Source organism: Schistocerca americana, chromosome 1 (genome assembly GCF_021461395.2).
Source record: "Schistocerca americana isolate TAMUIC-IGC-003095 chromosome 1, iqSchAmer2.1, whole genome shotgun sequence".
Lineage (NCBI taxonomy): Eukaryota > Metazoa > Arthropoda > Insecta > Orthoptera > Acrididae > Schistocerca > Schistocerca americana.
This window is the reverse complement of record NC_060119.1, coordinates 886569582-886591171: the sequence shown is the minus strand read 5'-3', so window position 1 is coordinate 886591171 and position 21590 is coordinate 886569582. Positions and strand designations below refer to the sequence as shown.

Here is a 21590-nt window from a genome sequence, read left to right as displayed (position 1 = left end):
CCAGTGTCATCAGTATATTGTACTCGTGAGCTCCTCTCTTCCTTTGACTCAAAAAAGAATATGTTAAAAGTTGCGTTCCAAACAGCAAACGCCTAGCAACTGATGAGAACTGCAAAATGCGCAACATTTCCAAATAAAATTAATAAAGTAGGATAGTTGAGTAACTGAAGACGACCAGTATTTATAACTGAAACTGAACAAAGTTTATTTTACGTAATAAAATTGCATTCACTTGCGAATTGTGGCCTCAAAATAAAAGAACTAAAATAAGACCAGTTTTGACAAGAACAATTCGTCTACAAGGTCCATATACAAGGGCTGTTCAAAAAAAAAAAATCCCGACAATTCCTAATTTTGAGCGTAATTTCGTGTCTTGCAGCGATATGCGGTTAGCGTCCCTGCACACGCCTTTGTTTAATGTGTAACTGCCGGAAGTTTCATTCTTGTATGTCTGTTATTGTTCATTGCTGTATTGAGTAGAACGTTGTGTTACAGGGGCAACGCGTCTGAATTAAATTTTGCGTGAAGCTCAAGAAAATCTTTACAAAGACACACCAAATTACGCAGGACGCCTATAGTGATGAGTGCTTAAGCCGTACTCGGTGTTACGAATGGTTCACATGGCTTAAAAATGGCTGGACGGAAGTTAAAGGTGACCCTCGTTTAGGACGCCCTTCGACGTCTATCGGCGGCACTCACGCAGGAACGTCAACAAAATTGTGCGTGCCAATCGAAGATCAACTATCCGAGAGATTGCAGAAGAATGTAACATTTCAATTGGATCCTGTCATGAAATCCAGACACAGCATCTTGAAATGCATCGTGTTGCCGCCAAGTTCGTCCCTTGGCTCATCCGTCAAGACCTACCATTCTTGTCGTGTGCTTGTTCTTGCAAGGTCAGTAAGCAATATTTACGTCACAGCAAGCAAGAGTGGGAAAATGGGCGTAAGACAACTACCACTATAAACGAAATGAGCGTTTGGCGCCATTGCCCGAGGCCACTTGCGGGGCAGGTCCGGCCGCCTTGGTGCAGGTCTTATTACATTCGACGCTACATTGGGCGACCTGCGCGCCGGATGGGGATGAAATGATGATGAAGACAGCGCAATCCACAGTCCCTGAGCGGAAAAAATACCCGACCCAGCAAGGAATCGAACGCGGACCCATCGGACGGTAATCCGTCACGCTGACCACTCAGCTATCGGGGGCGGACTCTATAACTATACAATAAGTACTACTTTTGGCGAATAGCTAATCAAAATAACGTACTTCTCCTTGATTCCTGGTCTGTGTACAGAATTCATACTCTTTTGGAGCAAACTATTCCTCCTGAAAAATGTGTGACATTGCAGTTATATCACCTGGAACTCCTGGACAAATTCAGCCTTAAACAATAGCTAGTTTCACGATAATATCCAAGCCAGACTGTTTCGCGTTCGGTTTCATGTCATCACATTCCATCAATTCTCATCACCCCGTTGCTTCAATATTATTCCACATGCATTTCTTAGGAGTGGATGCCTACCGGAACGTCCTGCACGGCTTGTAACTCCCAAGAAGTTCGCCGTCGATCCTGATGGTGCGAACCTTAGTGATCATTGTAACGCGCCATTTTTCATTCGGTCTTCATGGTGCAAGTTAATGTCTTGTTTTGAGCATTTCTCGAACGTCGTCAATGTCTATGTTGTGAAATTTAATACCTTCATCCCTTAGAAATTAATCTCTGCAGCTTCCGGAAACTCATTTCCTGTCGCCCTCCTGATGCACAAGGTGGATCATTAGCAGCTAAAATTTTTTCTGTCATAATTGTTAACACAGTACTTTCAGATGAGCCTTATAAAAGATTCAACTTGAGACCTTGCACTCAGGGGGTTCCTTGTGAGTTGCAAATTTCACCTGAAGCATCGTTGGTGAAAATCATTGGGCTTATGTGCTGATTTTTGTGCCATTTTTCAGGTCTCTTATGCACATTGGCAACTGGTAGGATTTTAGAGGCGTAAGCCAAAGCTTTGTCGAAATAACTATAGAGTCTAATTTCCATACGGACTGCACTTGTTGGAAGACAACCAAGACTTTCCCACTTCTACTGCTGATGAAAACATGAGCCTTAGGAAGCCATAAATGAACCAAAAATATTGGCATCTTAACTAAAAAAACTTCCAAGATACGGAAACTGGTCTACATCTTATTGTTCCGTCGGTCACAGATTAATTTGAGTAGATACGTTTCTGCTTCTTTCGCAAATTGTTTTGATCTTATCGCCACTTATTGTTTTCGATATAGAACTGCTCACTCCATCCAGCATAGTAGTCATTAGTGGTAAACGTATGAATATTATTTTTAGCTTAAGTAATTCTCATGTTGACTGAATGGCCTTTAAATTGTAGGTGTAAATTTGGACTGTAAATTAACATTAAACCACCCCACAGAGTTTTTGTTTATGAAATTCAGAGAAGTTACGTATACCTCGGCATTAATTTTTTTTGATGCACTACGGCGTCAACCACCTATCATCGCAATAAAGATTGTATGAACGTCTTACAAAGTTGGGTAAAAAAAGGCTTTTATACAATGAAATATTTCATAGACTGTACAAAAGAAGGCCTAAAACTTCGACTTTTACTGTATGTAAATTTATGTGTCAACTGATATGTTATTATGGTTATCAATATTACTATGATTTATAGTTATGTAACTTACACTGAGCTTAGTTCTCAATATAGTATTTATTGTTATGAAGGTTACATTATTTTACGTAGCACTGTGCGTTAGTTACTTTGTACAAACTATGATGAGATCGACAGCATGTACGCCGCTAAAAGATGGATAGATAAACTTAAAAACTGAAAATCAAATTAATCAATAGATCACTAACGTTAAAAGCATCTGACCTGTACAGTAACACCTCTGTTGTTTCCATGTATGATGACACTTCGACTGTTTTCAATGCTAGAAGACCTTGCCTCGACAATATCAGTTAACACTAAGAGCATATATATCATGTGCACATTAGATATTGGTTATCTGACAATATTATGTGTTCTTAGTAAGTTATATGAATTATATATTCATTTCACCAAATTTGGTACGTGTATCCAAGACTGCCAAGCAACAATTCTGTGCAGTTCTGTGGCGGGAAAAACCACCTACCTATTATAGTTCAGGAGATAAGACGTTATAAACAATGAGACGGGTGAAAAAGTGCATCATCATGCATGAAGTTTAAATTTATTACTTCCGTGCTACTAATTCTGTTCACAATAAATTGCACAGATAGTATTCAAAAAATGGTTCAAATGGCTCTGAGCACTATGGAACTTAACATCTGAGGTTATCAGTCCCCTAGAACTTCGATCTACTTAAACCTAACTAACCTAAGGACATCACACACATCCATGCCCGAGGCAGGATTCGAACGTGCGACCGTAGCAGTCGCGCGATTCCGGACTGAAGCGCTTAGAACCGCTCAGTCACTGCGGCCGGCGATAGTATCCACATATGCCGCTAAATGCACCTACAAAATTATATCTTGGTAACACATATGATTCAGGAGATGTGACGTCATTAAACACTGAGATGCGGATGGAACTGTCGCATTATGCATAAAGTTTAAATTAGCACTGCTTTGCTACTCACTCTATTCGCAACATATTTCGCAGATAATACCCACAAATGTCGCTGAATGTACATACACATGTACTTCATTACCCGACACATAGTTCAAGAGATATGACGTCTTAAGCACTGAGATGCTTGAAAAAATGCCCCATCATGCGTGAAGTTTTAATACATTTATTCTTTACTACTAAGACACTCATACAGTCAGCTTAAGGCAATCCCTGACACGTGGCAGTGCTTTTGACAGTTTTAGACTGCGAAGCGCAAATGGTTGTAGGCGAAAACAATAGCCGTCTATACATCTATGAAGAGATTCTGCCATAGAGACGTTTACAATATCGGGTTGTAGGCAAGCGAAGCAGCTGTATTTATACATTTGTACATTAAGCATTATTTTTTTGTGACTGCTTCCCTACGCACGAACCATGGACCTTGCCGTCGGTGGTGATGGGGGAGGGGGTGGGGGGGAGGGCTTGCGTGCTTAAGCCTTACCGTAGGTGCAACCACAACGGAGGCCAGACAAACGTGTAATTTCCTGAGGAGGGGCAGCAGCCTTTTCTGTAGTTCCAGGGGCAACAGTCTGGATGATTGACTGACCTGGCCTTGTAACATTAATCAAAACGGCCTTGCTGTGCTGATACTGCGAATGGCTGAAAGCAAAGGGAAACTAGTACCGTAATTTTTCCCGAGGGCATCCAGCTTTACTGTATGGTTCAATGATGATGGTGTCCTCTTGTGTAAAATATTCCGGCGGTTAAATAGTCACCCATTCGGATCTCCGGCGGGGACTACTCAGGAGGACGTTATCAGGAGAAAGAAAACTGGCGTCCTACAGATCGGAGCGTGGAATGTCAGGGGGCCGGTAGGTTAGAAAACTTAAAAAGGGAAATGGATAGGTTAGAGTTAGATATAGTGGGAATTAGTGAAGTTCGTTGGCAGGAGGAACAAGACTTCTGGTCAGGTGAATACAGGGTTATAAATACAAAATCAAGTAGGGGTTATGCAGGAGTAAGTTAAATAATGGATAAAAAAAACAGGAGCGCTGGTAAGCTACTACGAACAGCATAGTGAACGCATTATTGTGGCCAAGATAGAAACGAAGCCCATGCCTACCACAGAAGTACAAGTTATATGCCAACTAACTCCGCAGATGACGAAGAGATTGATGAAATGTATGATGAGATAAAATAAATTATTCAGATAGTGAAAGGAGACGAAAATTTAATAGTCATGGGTGACTGGAATTCGGTAGTAGGAAAAGGAAGAGAAGGAAACGTAGTAGGTGAATATGGAATGAGGGTAAGGAATGAATGCGGAAACCGCCTGGTAGAATTTTGCACAGAGCATAACTTAATCATAGCTAACACTTGGTTCAAGAATCATGAAAGAAGGTTATATACATGGAAGCACCCTGGAGACACTGGAAGGTTTCAGATAGATTATATAATGGTTCGACAGAGATTTAGGAACCAGGTTTTAAATCGTAAAACATTTCCAGGGGCAGAGGTGGACTCTGAACACAGTCTACTGGTTATGAACTGTGAATTGAAACTGAAGAAACAGCAAAAAGGTGGGAATTCAAGCAGATGGGACCTTGATAAAGTGAAAGAACAAGAGCTTGTAGAGAGTTTGAGAGACAGCATTAGGAAACGATTGACAAGAACGGGGAAAGAAATATGGAAGAAGAATATGAAATAGTGAAGGCAGCAGATTATCAAGTAGGTAAAAAGACAAGAGTTAGTAGAAATCCTTGGGTAAGAGAAGAAATATAGAATTTAGTTATGAAAAGAGAAAATATAAAAATGCAGTAAATGACAAAGGCAAAAAGGAATACAAAGCCTCAAATAGAGATCGACAGTAAGTGTAAAATGGCTAAGAACGGATGGCTAGAGGATAAATGTAAGAATGTAGAGGCATATATCACAAGAGGTAAGACAGATGCTGCCTACAGGAAAATTAAAGAGACTTTTGGAGAAAAGAGAACCGCTTGTATTAATATCAAGCACTCAGATGGAAAATGAGTTCTAAGCAAAGAAGGGAAAGCAGAAAGTTGGAAGGAGTATGTAGAGGGTCTATACAAGGCCGATGTACTTGAGGATAGTAATATGGAAATGGAAGAGGACGTAGGTGAAGACGAAATGGGAGATATGATACTGCGTGCAGAGTTTGATAGAGCACTGAAAGACCTATGTCGGAACAAGGCCCCGGGAGTAGACAATATTCCATTAGAACTACTGATAGCCTTGGGAGAGCCAACCCTGACAAAACTCTAAGATATGGTGAGCAAGATGTATGAGACAGGCGAAATACCCTCAGATTTCGAAAAGAATATAATAAATCCAATCCTAAAGAAAACAGGTGTTGACATGTGGGAAAACTACCGAACTATCTGTTTAATAAGTCACGGCTAAGAAATACACTACTGGCCATTAAAATTGCTACAGCAAGAAGAAATGCAGATGATAAACGGGTATTCATAGGACAAATATATTACACTAGAACTGACATGCGAATAAATTTTCACACAATTTGGGTGCATAGATCCTGATAGCCTGTGTTCAGTACACAGAACAACCACCTCTGGCCGTAATAACGGCCTTGTTACGCCTGGGCATTGAGTCAAACAGAGGTTGGATGGCGTGTACTGGTACAGCTGCCCATGCAGCTTCAACACGATACCACAGTTCACCAAGAGTAGTGCTCGGCCACGATTGACCAGACCTTTTCAGTTCGTGAGAGATCTGGAGAATGTGCTGGCCAGGGCGGCAGTCGAACATTTTCTGTATCCAGAAAGGCCCGTACAGGACCTGTAAAATGCGGTCGTGCATTATCCTGCTGAAATGTAGGATTTCGCAGTTATCGAATGAAGGGTAGAGACACGGGTCGTAAAACATCTGAAATGTAACGTCCACTGTTCAAAGTGCCGTCAATGCGAACAAGAGGTGACCGAGACGTGTAACCAATGGCACCCCATACCATCACGCCGGGTGATACGCCAGTATGCCGATGACGAATAAACGCTTCCAATGAGCGTTCACCGCGATGTCGCCAAACACGGACGCGACCATCATGATGCTGTAAACAGAACCTGGATTCATCCGAAAAAATGACGTTTTGCCATTCGTGCACCCAGATTCGTCGTTGAGTACACCATCGCAAGCGCTCCTCTCTGTGATGCAGCGTCAAGGGTAACCGCAGCCATGGTCTCCGAGCTGATACTCCATGGTGCTGCAAACGTTGTCGAACTGTTCGTACAGATGGTTGTTGTCTTGCAAATGTCCCCATCTGTTGACTCAGGGATCTAGACGTGACTGCACGATCCGTTACAGCCATGCGGAAAAGATGCCTGTCATCTCGACTGCTAGTAATACGAGGCCGTTGGGATCCAGCACGGCGTTCCGTATTACCCTCCTGATCCCACCGATTCCATATTCTGCTAACAGTTATTGGATCTCGAACAACGCGAGCAGCAATGTCGCGATACGATAAACAGCCATCGTGATAGGCTACAATCCGACCTTTATCAAAGTCGGAAACATGATGGTACGCATTTCTCCTCCTTACACGAGGCATCACAACAACGTTTCACCAGGCGATGCCGGTCAACTGCTGTTTGTGCATGAGAAATCGGTTGGAAACTTTCTTCGTGTCAGTACGTTGTAGGTGTCGCCACCGTTGCCAACCTTGTGTGAATGCTCTGGAAAGTTAAATTTCGCGTCTGTAGCACGTCATCTTCGAGGTGTAGCAATTTTAATGGCCAGTAGTGTACTAACACGAATTCTTTACAGACGAATGGGAAAACTGGTAGAAGTTGATGGCACATTAGGACATGCCGTATATCGGAAACCAACACTCACAAATCTATATCTACATGCCAGTAGCTGCATCACCCTTCAATGAACATAGGTGTCCTTAAGACCTTAGTGCACAGGGCGCATTGTATATTCGATAAAAATAATTTGCAAGAAGATTTCACATGCCTCAAGAGAATTTTTAAAGCGAATGGATTTTCTCCGCAACAAATTCGTAGAGCATTCAATACAAAACATAGGATGCAGGTATGTGATGTGGAAGAAGATGGTAATTCCTTCACATCAAGTGCGCTTTTGCCCTATGTGGGTGCTCTTCCCTCGAAGATGGGCCGTATTCTTGAGAAACACTTTGTTAAGGTGTTCTTCTGGCCCCCAGGAAGATTGCAGCTTTACTAGACTCTGTAAAGGACGATTTACTGCTTCGTAAAGCGGGTGTGTATCAGATTCTCTGAGGAAATTGTGAGAAGTCATACACAGGTCAAACAACACGCACCGCTCATGAGAGATGTGTGGAGGATCGAAGATACACACGCTTATCACAACCAGACAAGTCAGCTGTGGCCGTACATTGTATTGATACAGGGCATTCCGTGAATCACACTGACGTGAAGATCTTAACATCCACCTCTTCGTTTTGGGTATCTGTCTTCAAGGAAGCTAAAGGGATTAGATTAGCTAATAATTTAATAAATAGAGATAATGGTTTTCCTTTGGACAAAGCATGGAATCTGGCTATTGGGGTAATTAAACCGTAGAGAAGTCGTCATGATATCACAGCCGCCGAACATACATCGATAAGCGTATCGAATGTCTGTACGCCTTCGCCACAGGCGGCGGCTCAAGTGTAAGCGTTTTTCCCTTTGCCGCCGTCGAGCATCTGTGACCCGCCGCGGTGGAGCATATACGGACGCGCTTGGCATCTTGTCATCAGTCTTTTGACTCACTCTGAGGATGGCCGGACGATACGCGGCCGAAATATCAGTGGAGGAAATTTTTTTTGGGCGGTTGCATGCTCGAAATTTGATGGGCTATTCATTACGACGCGAGAAGCTGAAGATGCACAAAAACTTTGAGGTTTGTCGATGACATTGTAATTCTGTCAGAGACAGCGAAGGACCTGGAAGAGCAGTTGAATGGAATGGACAGTGTCTTCAAAGGAGGATATGAGATGAACATTAACAAAAGCGAAACGAGTATAATGGAATGTAGTGGAATTAAATCGGGCGATTATGAGGGAATTAGATTAGGAAATGAGACACTTATAATAGTAGACGAGTTTTGCTATTTTGGCAGCAAAATAACTGATGATGGTCGAAGTAGAGAGGATACAAACTGTAGACTGGCAATGGCAAGGAAAGCGTTTCTGAAGAAGAGAAATTTATTAACATCGAATGTAGAACTAAGTGTCAGGAAGTACTTTCTGAAAGTATTTGTATGGAGTGTAGTCATGTATGGAAGCGAAACATGGACGATAAAGAGTTTCGACAAGGAGAGAGTAGAAGCTTTCTAAATGTGTTGCTACAAACGAATGCTGAAGATTAGATGGGTAGATCACGTAACTAATGAGGAGGTACTGAATAGAATTGGGGAGAAGAGAAATTTGTGGCACGACTAGAAGAAGGGATCGGTTGGTAAGACAGGTTCTGAGGCTCTAAGAGATCACCAGTTTAGTACTGGAGGGAGCGTGGAGGGTAAAAATCGTAGAGGGAGATTAAGAGATGAATACGCGAAGTAGATTCAGAAGGATGTAGGTTGCAGTGAGTACTTGGAGATCAAGAAGCTTGCACGGGATAGATTGCGCGGAAAGCTGCATCAAACCAGTGTCTGGACTGAAGACACCACAACAAAACGACTGTTTCATAATTTGAAAGCTATTTTCACGAATACTTGGAAATGAAATTTTTTCGATGTTACTTTACAAACGCAGTTGATGTTTTGTATTAGTTTCTTCTAGACTATAGGCAAAATGAATGCCTGGGCAGCTAGTATATTACATAATCAGTTTTTAATGTAACTGAAAACAAGTGTACTTAACGTGCTATTCCTGTAGCCGTATGACGCGATTTGAAGAAAATAATGCCGGAAGATCATCGTAACTGTGAAGAAACAGCATCAGCTGTGACAGACAGTAAAATCGTGTCTTTCATACGCCACTCAACAGCTATTGGTCACAATATACAGGACATTTATTAAAAAAAAAGAGACCCAGTTGTTAAGCAGCAACAGTAAATAGCTGACACGTACTTTAGGTATGGTTTTTACTCATTCTTATACAGATTCGATACTCTGATGTAGGTGCAATTTATCGAACGATTCAATGAAATACGAGGAGTCTCGGCAGTCTGATACCCCTGCACTTTAGCCCTACAAGTCCTACTGCGTCTGTTAACTCTCCGTCAGGCTCGCCCCGAAGAGGGACAAAGTTAAGAGCGTGGACGGTGGGAGTAATCCAGTTTAAAAAATAAACTTAAATTTTTGCCTAAACTCACCAGAGGTCAGACCTACAATAGCTTGAACCTCCCCTCCATACAGAAATTTACTAGATCCGATGCATCTCTGTGCCTCTCTACAGCGGGATGGCAGTCGGAGTTTGCACGGGCTGCACTTGATTCAGCACCACCAGCGGAAGGTTAAAATAAACAACAGTTAGCGACATGTTCAGGAAAACCCATCGTGGCCCATAATGTGAAACACATATCAGAGCAACTGCAGCTGATTTGATTTGTGTGTCGGCAGGTGACCCGCAACCGCCCCCGGTGGAGGCGGGCAAGCTGCGACTCTACTCGATGCTGTACTGCCCGTACGCACAGCGGGCGCGGCTCGTCCTGGCTGCCAAGGGCGTTCCTTTCGAAATGGTGGACATCAACCTGAAGAACAAGCCGGAGTGGTACAGCAAAGTGCATCCGGAGACAAAAGTGCCCGCTCTAGAGATGGGTAGCGGCGAGGTGGTCGTCGAGTCGCTCGACATTTCAGACTATTTGGACCGAAAGTTTCCAGAGCCACCACTGTGGTCTGCCGATCAGGATAAGAATCTTCACCACAAGCAGCTACTGGAGACGGTCGGGAAGGTTAGTCACTTTTACTGAAGGGAGCAGCCTAGTAAAACATAATGTGCGATTTTCCCATCTTACATTGAACTTTAACCTTTCCCGGGCAACGCTGATGACTTTCGGAGCACGCGCCAGAGGAAAAAAAAAAAAAAAAAGAATATCCCAAACGAAGCCTGAGTCGATGCGTAATTTGAGCTCCACCTGATCTTTCTCTTTTTGGTGGCCAAGTAAGACACAGCATCAGTTTCATACACTATTTTAATGTGTTAGAAATTTCGCTATGCTTTCATCGCTGTAGTTTCGTGCATGTTCTGCGGTTAATTTTGGAAATCTGTAAAATTAATATAACGATGCGACATATGTAATTTCCCACATCTATTACTCACCGGGTACTTAATAACGCTAAATGTACAATGCAGATTCTTCTGCGGTACAAACGAGTTATTAAATCTTATGGCTCAATGTTAATTGTACAATAAATAAAAATTACAAATCGTATAACCTGCTTTAGTGTGTTTTCTGTATCTACATTTACATGAATACTCTGAAAATCACACGTAAATGCCTGGCAGAGGGTTCAGCGAACTACGTTCAAAAGAATTATCTATTATTCCACTATCGAAAATTGCGCGGAAAAAACGAACATCTTTGTCTTCCCCTGCATGCTCTGATTTTCCTTATATATTAATATGAAGCTCATTTCTTCTTATTTAAGTCAACAAAATGTTTTTGCTTTCGGAGAAGAAAGTTGGTGATTCAAATTTTATGAGAAGATCCCGCCTCAAGCAGAAACCCATTTTTTTAATGATGTCCACCCCAAATCCTGTATCATGTCCGTGACACTGACTTCCCTATTTTTCGATAATATAAAACGTGCTGATCTTCTTCGAACTTTCTCGGTGTACTCCGGTAATCCTATCCGGTAAATACCCAAGACCGCGCAGCAGTACTCGAAAAGAGGAAGCAAGAGCGTAGCGTGGGCAGTCTCTTTAGTAGACCTGTTGCATCTTCTAAGTGTCTTATCAATAAATCGCAGTCTTTGGTTCGCCTTCCCCACATCATATTCTGTGTGCTCTTTCCAATTTAAGTTGTTCGCGTCCGCAGCTCGTGGTCGTGCGGTAGCGTTCTCGCTTCCCGCCCCCGGGTTCCCGGGTTCGATTCCCGGCGGGGTCAGGGATTTTCTCTGCCTCGTAATGACTGGGTGTTGTGTGCTGTCCTTAGGTTAGTTAGGTTTAAGTAGTTCTAAGTTCTAGGGGACTGATGACCATAGCTGTAAAGTCCCATAGTGCTCAGAGCCATTTAAGCCATTTTTTTAAGTTGTTCGTTGAATTTACGGCCTTTAGATATAACTAATTTATCGTGTAACCGAAGTTTAACGGATTCCTTTTATCAGTCAAGTGGTTGACATCACACTTTACATTACTTAGACTCAATTGCCTATTTTCGCACCAAACACATATCTTTTTTAAATCGTTTTGCAATTTGCTTTGATCTTCTGGTGACTCTACTAGACGATAGACGATAGCATCATCTGTAAACAACCTAAGACGGCTGCCCATATTGTCTCCTTAATCGGTTATACGGGTACCCAACAGCAGAGGGTCAACAATACTACCTTGGGGAACGCCAGAAATCACTTCCGTTTTGTTCGACGACTTTCCGTCAGTAACTACGGACTGTGGCCCGTCTGATAGGAAATCACGGATCCAGTAGCATAGCCGAGACGACAACGACGCAATTTGAATACAAGCCGCTTGTGAGGTACAGTATTAAAAGCCTTCTAGGAATCTGGAAATACAGAATCAATTTCACATCCATTGCCCATACCACTCAACACTTCGTGTAAGTAAAAAGATACTTGTTTTTCACAAGAGCGATGTTTTCTAAATTCGTGTCGACTGTGTGTCAGTAGACTGTTCTCTTAGAGGTAATTCATAATGTAGCGTTCTCGCTTCCCACGCCCGGGTTCCCGGGTTCGATTCCCGGCGGGGTCAGGGATTTTCTCTGTCTCGTGATGACTGGGTGTTGAGTGATGTCCTTAGGTTAGTTGGGTTTAAGCAGTTCTAAGTTCTAGGGGACTGATGACCATAGATGTTAAGTCCCGTAGTGCTCAGAGCCATTTGAACCATTAACCAATTCATAATGTTCGAAAACATTTCATGTTACAAAACCCCGCTGCACATCGACGTTAATGATATGGACCTGTAATTTAGTGGATTCTAACCCATTTCTTGAATATTGGTATGACCTGCGCAACTTTCCAGCCTTTAGGTACCCATCTTTCGTCGATCGAGCGGTTGTATATGATTGTTAAATATGGGGCTATTGCATCAGCATACTCTGAAAGGAACCTAACTGGTATAAAGTCTGGACCGGAAGATTTCCTTTTATTAAGTGATTTAAGTCACTTCACTACTCCGAGGTTATCTAGTTCCAAATTTTTTGTGTTGGTAGCTGTTCTTGATTCGAATTCAGGAATATTTACTTCGTCTTCTTTGGTTAAGGAATTTCAGAAGCCTGTGTTTAGTAACGCTGCTTTAGCAGCACTGTCATTGATAGTATTTCCATTGCTACCGAGCAGAGAGGCATTGGTTGTGTCTTGCCGCTAGCATACATCACATACGACCAGAATTTCTTTGGATTTTCTGCCGGGTTTCGAGACAAATTTTCGTTGAGTAAACTATTATAAGCACCTCGCATCGGAGTCCGAACTATATTTCGAGATTCTGTAAAAACGTCGTGTCCCAAGAGGGACAGACATGGGCACGTTGCTACCACACAGGGAGCTCACCTCTGTCGATCTTCTCGATGAGTGGAAGTATGCATGGGCTGCTTGCAGTCTCCACCAGCTGTAGGAGACAAGCTAAACAGTTGGTGCGTAGTATGGAACTCGGTGAGGATTTCTTAAAGAAGCAGGGAATTAATTCTAAGTCCCTTGACTACTGAACATTGAAGGTTCCTCTGGCACTGGCACTTCCCATCAGTTGCCCATCTACTTGATCTAGCTCTATCTCCGTAGCAACGGCGGTGCCGAGGTTTACGTAGAGACCAAATTCAGATGTCAGTGACGAGCGACATAGACGCGGTGTCGACTGTACACTGCTGAGTCCCAACCTGACCTGAGTATTGCTGGACCCCTATTTATATCACCAAAAGCTCGTCACGAGGAGGTTCCTCTAAACTGTGACACACGAGGCGGGTCACACAAGTACTCAGTACTTCTCCCCCTGCTACGGCCACATCAGTTCTTCCTGCCGCTAGTGCAGCCCGTCCCTGAAGCTATTTGTCTAGCTGGCGCCGTGAGGTCAGCGGAAGCTGTAATCGCTTTCAACGCGCATCCTGGCAAGTGGCCGACTCCTAGCTCGGCTATAGCAAGAATTGTTCTTAACAGCTCTATTTGAGATATTCGATGAGATGGAGATTTGCGGCATCTCCCATCACTGGGGAAATTTCATAAGCTCTGTCCTCAGAGGTTATCAACTTTCTGTTCCTATCCCCAGTGCCATATAGATAGTCCTCCATTTGTTTCATTCCATCACAATTTACATACAGGTCATTGTACATGGATAATATTTACAAGGAGACATTGCTCAACAATGACAATATTCTTTTTACATGAAATATCCTTTCCATTCATTGTCCACTGGTCGTAAAGCACAACGGCATACCTTACTGCATGTACAGTTTCAAATTACATATCTTTTACCATATTTACATATTTCAGAAAAATTTGCTTTTGCCGTTATTATACTCTTTACTAATCTTAATGAGCTTACAAACCTTTACATTGCTATCTTTGCTAGATACGTAATTTTGGTGATTCCACAACTGAAGTCACAGCTCTCCCCTCCGTTTGTGGCGTTTGACTCCGCTCTCTCCAACGTGCTACTTTTGGAAAAGGCGAGAGTAGGATCGACTTTAATTCGTCTTCGTCGTCATATGAGTCAGAGGTATGCGTGTGAGCGTATCTAACTATTTCTCTAGGTGGGCTACTGTTCACAACAGTGTTTGTTACACAGCACCCTCTACTCATCTCATACAACCCTTTACCACACTTTTTGCAGCATTGTAATATGCACATAAACAGCAAATTATTACTAAAGTTACGCATCTTGAGTAACCCCACAGGGAATACGTAAACATCGACCATCCTCGGAAGGTGGTTCGTTGCTGATATTCAGTCTCATTTTGAAGATTTTTGGTTTTGTGCCCAGCTACATTCGTATCATCTAAATGTCTCACTATATCCTTCAGCAGCAAAACTACTTCGGACACCTTTTGTTTTTCATTTTCCATTTTACAACAGTCAATATCTACATTTAAGGTGGGTGCTATATCCTTTTTACTACTATTCCGACTGTAACATGATTTGCGCTCCATACGCCTTGCATTTACTCAAAAACTTCAGTTTCCCGGTCGTTCGCACAGTGAGGTCTGCGGTTGGTAGATCATTACTGTTAAGCCTTCGTCCTTCAGGATGACAAACAACCATTCGTTGTTCCGTAACTGCGTCCAGATACTTTTGTTCAGTATTATGTACTTCAGATAGCAATCTTTCGGTATCTCTCGGACGAGTTACAGCATGCGGGCTTCGAACCTCTTACGATCATAAGTAGATATTAATACATATTTGGTGCTTCGTAGTTACAGATTTACAGGGTAAATTATCCTGGACAGTGCGTGTACTGCTGTTTTGCTTCATCAGTCACTGAGAAATCTTTTCCTGAAGCTATATACCGTCTCTTAGTATTAACAAACTCTGCGGAGAGTGGCCACATCTTGTACAATTTAAAGTCATTACTATCAACTAGAGGTACATTTAACACATAACGAAAAGTACTGCCAGCTGGAAATACATCTAAATCTTTTATTGTTGTTGTTGTGGTCTTCAATCGAGAGACTGGTTTGATGCAACTATCCATGCTACTCTATCCTGAGCAAGCTCCTTCATCTCCCAGTACCTACTGCAACCTAAATCCTTCTGAATCTGTTATTGTATTCATATCTTGGTCTCCCTCTACGATTTTTACCCTCCACGCTGCCCTCCAATACTAAATTGGTGATCCCTTGATGCCTCAGAACGTGTCCTACCAACCGATCCCTTCTTCTAGTCAAGTTGTGCCACAAACTTCTCTTCTCCCCAATCCTATTCAACACCTCCTCATTAGTTATGTGATCTACCCATCTAATCCTAAATCTTTTATCCGCAACAATAAACTTTGGTCCTCGGTGAGTTCAGTCGGAAATTTGTTATCTTTTAGTTCAACATCAATTAAGTCTAGATAATTTACCACTTGCACAGGATTTACTAAGTGTCGTTCGAAGAGACTCTTCTTTGTGTTCACAACTGCTGCTATTAAAAGGTCATATGATTTCAAGAAGCCAAAAGTGAAACATAAAGCCGTGCATTGCCACTGAAAGCTCTCTCTGTCCTGTCAGAGACGCATCTTCTCATAGTATTCTGATAGTACAGCTAAAGACGCACAGATGCTTCCACCGCAACCTGTCTAACATTCGACAATACGTTCTTCGCGTTTGCTTTTATTTATCACACTCTGCTGAAATTCCAGTCTGTTCTTTTAATACGACAAGCTCGGAATGCATATATATAAATCATTCATTGTCTCGTTGAAGCTCGATGGCTAGGTTATACATATGGATCCAAAATTCCCCTCAGATCCACGTCAATGAAGTATTCAAACTAACTGTGCTTTGGCTTTTATGGTGGAGAATGGCAATTTTGGAAGCACTCAGATTTGTGTCAGCAGCCCCCTTCTTTAAGATATTAATTGTGCCCATCTTTCAGACTGGCAGTATAAGATTCAGCACCGGACATTTAATATAAGAGCTAACTATTGTCTACTTGTTGAATAACGGAATACGTTCACAATGAACGGAGGGAGTAGATACTTCATCTGACATGGATAAATTCGCACTCTGGCATCCTCTGCAATGAGGAAGTTGATATATTAGTGAACGTAGTTGCATCTGTCGGCACTGTCCTTGATTTGAAATCACGTGTACAGACTACTTAAGTGATCTCAATACCCACGGAAACTATCAGTAGCAAGAGATGTGGCATATACCCTAACAAAGGAACGGTGGTTATTATGCAGCGTTACAACCTCAAAGTCTTACAAGGCCAAGGTTCACAACGACACGTTTAGACTGATCAGTGACTTCCACAATCACTCGACAACACCTCAACCGCGTCTTTTCTCCATAATCAACACTTACGGTTCTCTTGCATGTGAGTGTGATTCTCAGTTGGAAGCCGATGTAAACGTATTGTTTTCGTGTCCCAAATTGGACTGTGAAAGATGCGAATTTTTGAAGACATTGATAATTATGAGATACCAACTCCTACAATCAGAGTCTTCTCTTTTGTTCAGTAAAGATATTTGCCTTCATAAAGTGACTGCTAACTTTCTTGAGAGTGTAGGGAAAGTCTTTAAGTTGTAATAGTACTCATATTTTAATTTGTATGTATCAAATGATTAAATTTAGAAAATAGAGTAAACTGATAACACAAAAATGCCTAATGTATTTTCTTATGCTATTTGTCAACAATTTATTGTGGAAGAAATTGTGACAGCTTGAACTTTTATATCCGTATATATTTACTTATATATTATCTTCAGATTAAACGTATACCGCCAAAGCCGACCAACAGCGTGGTTAGATTTTGATGCAGAATTGTGATTGTTTCAATTGTTTGTTATTTGTTGTAACAGCAGTCTTGTATGATGTCATCTGTTATTGTAAGCACCCACCCGTTGTGCTCTGACGAATGCTTCATATTGCAGGCGTTCCCATTGTACAAGAAGTTCTTCAGTGCCATCACTTCACAGGAGCTGGATGAGACAGTGTCCTCTATGGCGGCTGTCATACAGCCCTTGGAGAATGAGCTCTCAAAGACAGGATCCAAATTCTTCGGAGGTAAGGCATATCGGCTGTCATCCGAGTCTAAATAGTTAATATGTTGGTAAAGTAGTTATTCCTCACAGTGACTGTGACGATAATACGTGATATCATACGCAAAAACCGCTCAAAAACTAAGGTGCAAAAGAGCAGCAGGAATGCGGTGAGCGTTGGAGATCAAATATGCGTACCGGCCGTTACTCAGAATGTGCCCAGTGGGGGCCACGCACCCTTCCTAAGGCATGACCTCTTTCTAAGCCGCACCCATGCCTAAAAGGATCATCGTGAGTGCGTGGTCACAAAAGGCCAATGATGTTTGCGATTTACAGCATTCGACGCCGCCCCCCCCCCCCCCCCCCCAATATTGTCTACCATCCATCCGCAATATTAGCTGCTAATGACCCCCTACCTAACAGATCAAAACGAAAATTTCTGTTCCGACACTGACAATGTTGAGTGTTTATGGAAAAAGTTCAAGGCAATCGTAAAATGCGTTTTAGACAGGTACATGCCGAGTAAAACTGTGAGGGACGGGAAAAACCCACCGTGGTTCAACAACAAAGTTAGGAAACTACTGCGAAAGCAAAGAGAGCTTCACTCCAAGTTTAAACGCAGCCAAAACCTCTCAGACAAACAGAAGCTAAACGATGTCAAAGTTAGCGTAAGGAGGGCTATGCGTGAAGCGTTCAGTGAATTCGAAAGTAAATTTCTATGTACCGACTTGGCAGAAAATCCTAGGAGGATCTGGTCTTACGTTAAATCAGTAAATGGCTCGAAACAGCATATCCAGACACTACGGGATGATGATGGCATTGAAACAGAGGATGACACGCGTAAAGCTGAAATACTAAACACCTTTTTCCAAAGCTGTTTCACAGAGGAAGACCGCACTGCAGTACCTTCTCTAAATCCTCGCACAAACGAAAAAATGGCTGACATTGAAATAAATGTCCAAGGAATAGAAAAGCAACTGGAATCACTCAACAGAGGAAAGTCCACTGGACCTGACGGGATACCAATTCGATTCTACACAGAGTACGCGAAAGAACTTGCCCCCCTTCTAACAGCCGTGTACCGCAAGTCTCTAGAGGAACGGAAGGTTCCAAATGATTGGAAAAGAGCACAGGTAGTCCCAGTCTTCAAGAAGGGTCGTCGAGCAGATGCGCAAAACTATAGACCTATATCTCTGACGTTGATCTGTTGTAGAATTTTAGAACATGTTTTTTGCTCGCGTATCATGTCATTTCCGGAAACCCAGAATCTACTCTCTAGGAAACAACATGGATTCCGGAAACAGCGATCGTGTGGGACCCAACTTGCTTTATTTGTTCATGGGACCCAGAAAATATTAGATACAGGCTCCCAGGTAGATGCTATTTTCCTTGACTTCCGGAAGGCGTTCGATACAGTTCCGTACTGTCGCCTGATAAACAAAGTAAGAGCCTACGGAATATCAGACCAGCTGTGTGGCTGGATTGAAGAGTTTTTAGCAAACAGAACACAGCATGTTGTTATCAATGGAGAGACGTCTACAGACGTTAAAGTAACGTCTGGCGTGCCACAGGGGAGTGTTATGGGACCGTTGCTTTTCACAATATATATAAATGACCTAGTAGACAGTGTCGGAAGTTCTATGCGGCTTTTCGCGGATGATGCTGTAGTATACAGAGAAGTTGCAGCATTAGAAAATTGTATCGAAATGCAGGAAGATCTGCAGCGGATAGGCACTTGGTGCAGGGAATGGCAATTGACCCTTAACATAGACAAGTGTAATGTATTGCGAATACATAGAAAGAAGGATCCTTTATTGTATGATTATATGATAGTGGAACAAACACTGGTAGCAGTTACTTCTGTAAAATATCTGGGAGTATGCGTGCGGAACGATTTGAAGTGGAATGATCATATAAAATTAATTGTTGGTAAGGCGGGTACCAGGTCGAGATTCATTGGGAGAGTCCTTGGAAAATGTAGTCCATCAACAAAGGAGGTGGCTTACAAAACACTCGTTCGACCTATACTTGAGTATTGCTCATCAGTGTGGGATACGTACGAGATCGGGTTGATGGAGGAGATAGAGAAGATCCAAAGAATAGCGGCGCGTTTCGTCACAGGGTTATTTGGTAACCGTGATAGCGTTACGGACATGTTTAGCAAACTCAAGTGGCAGACTCTGCAAGAGAGGCGCTCCGCATCGCGATGTAGCTTGCTGTCCAGGTTTCTAGAGGGTGCGTTTCTGGATGAGGTATCGAATATATTGCTTCCCCCTACTTATACCTTCCAAGGAGATCACGAATGTAAAATTAGAGAGATTCGAGTGCGCACGGAGGCTTTCCGACAGTCGTTCTTCCCGCGAACCATACGCGACTGGAGCAGAAAAGAGAGGTAATGACAGTGGCACGTAAAGTGCCCTCCGCCACACACCAAAGGGGACGGAACTGGTGGTATCCAATGGTGAACACAGCATGAGGCTACGGAGCGTAGACGGACTGCTTAGTCAAACAGTAACTCACAACAGTGATATAGTGATAGTGGCACTGAAATAAAGCAGAGTAATGGCAACGATAAAAAAAGAAAACATAGCCTTATATCTCCAACAACAGCTGCCGAAGTTAAGATGTTGTCAGATAGGAAACCAAGAATTTCGCAGAGTGAGAAAGAGGTGGCAGATGAAATATTAGCGTATCCGCAAGAAGAGTCATTGAAATGTGTGGTATCGTACACGTTCGACTGTGCAGACAATGTACATGAGGAGTACAGTGGCGACGGTAACTGCTTAACAAGTGAAAGTAATACTGAAACGGTGTCCAGCCATGTAGTCCATGTAGTTAATCATCCTGTTCGGACAGGGAGCCGCAAATACCGTCTCCAGTGAAACGTAGTAAAGGGCATCGTTGTCCAAAGAGCGGGTACTAAACATAATTACGTGCATGTAAGATCATCCGCAGCGCAGTCGATAAACAAGTATGAACAGATTTCGAACATATTGGCCATGTAGTGCAAAAGAAAAACTATGGATATTCAACGGAGGAGAAGACGTACTTGTTATAAAAACTGGTGTTTGCTCGTTTCAAGGACGCTCGATACAATTTCCAGGCTATCCATGATAATGACCTACTGCGTTATGCACATCAAAGTGCACGCGACATAGATTACAGTGATTTGAAGGGGATGGTTGCATAACTTACAACAGAACTGCAGAACAGGAAGACGTAAGATAACGGAATTTCAAACAAAGCATCAACTTCACGATGCACAAAAAACTACGGAATCCACCAGAAAATTTGTAGATGAAATAAACAAATGTATCCCATTATTGAGTAAGGAATTTGTTTTCGTCTCCGACCAGTCGGGATTTGAAGAGGAAGTGCAAGGAAATAAAAGGAATCCTGGAAGTTAGAGGTACCAAAGGAGTTGTATCAAGATCAATTAACATCAGTGCCATAACGCATTCCTATATAATTATGCCGAAAGTTAATCTAGATGGTAATTAGGCTAGAAAATTATTAACTGTGCTGCGAGAAGTTGTAAGTGCTCTACCCCCTACAATTCTTCTCGTGTGCGTGTCCGTGTAAGAATGTCAGGGAATGTTTATGTCAGCAAGCAAGAATGGCAAAATGGGCGCAAGAGAACTACAACTATCGTATGAGAACTGCTTTTGGCCAATAGCTGGACAAAATACCTCGATTTTGCTTCATTCCTGGTCTGCGTATAAAAATCATACTCCTTTAGAGCAAAATATCCCTCCTGAAAAGTGTGTGACGTTGCAGTTCATGTCATCTGGAACCACTGGACAAATTCAGGCTCAGGATGTTGGTCATTTCCATGCCTATGAAACATATTATCGCACTATCTCCAGCTACATCTTAAAGGATAGCCAGTTTCACGATAAGCTCCACAACAGACTGTTCCACATTCGGTTGCGTGCCATCACATCCCATCGGTTCTCATCATCCCATTACACCAATATGGTTCTTCGTGTTTTCTTTAAGAGCGGATACCTAGATGAATTTCCTGCACGGATTGTAACCCCCAAGGAGTTCGCATTTGATTTTGATGGTGTGAACCTTTGTGATTACTGTGATGCGCGATTTTTCGTTCGGTGTTATGGTGAACGTTAATTGTTTGTTTTGATAATACGTACATCCCATGAAAGTTTGATCTCTGCCCCTCTCGGACACTCATTTTC

General features: G+C 42.5%; 1 protein-coding gene across 1 annotated transcript in view; it reads left to right on the top strand.

Annotated features, from left to right (window-relative positions):
• LOC124547348 (pyrimidodiazepine synthase-like) overlaps positions 1–21590 on the top strand; it is a 40315-nt gene that overhangs the window by 3768 nt on the left and 14957 nt on the right. The window contains exons 2-3 of the mRNA XM_047125100.1: positions 10167–10498; positions 17287–17419. Coding sequence (XP_046981056.1) covers positions 10167–10498; positions 17287–17419 — 465 coding nt within the window. The remainder of the gene's footprint in view (positions 1–10166; positions 10499–17286; positions 17420–21590) is intronic.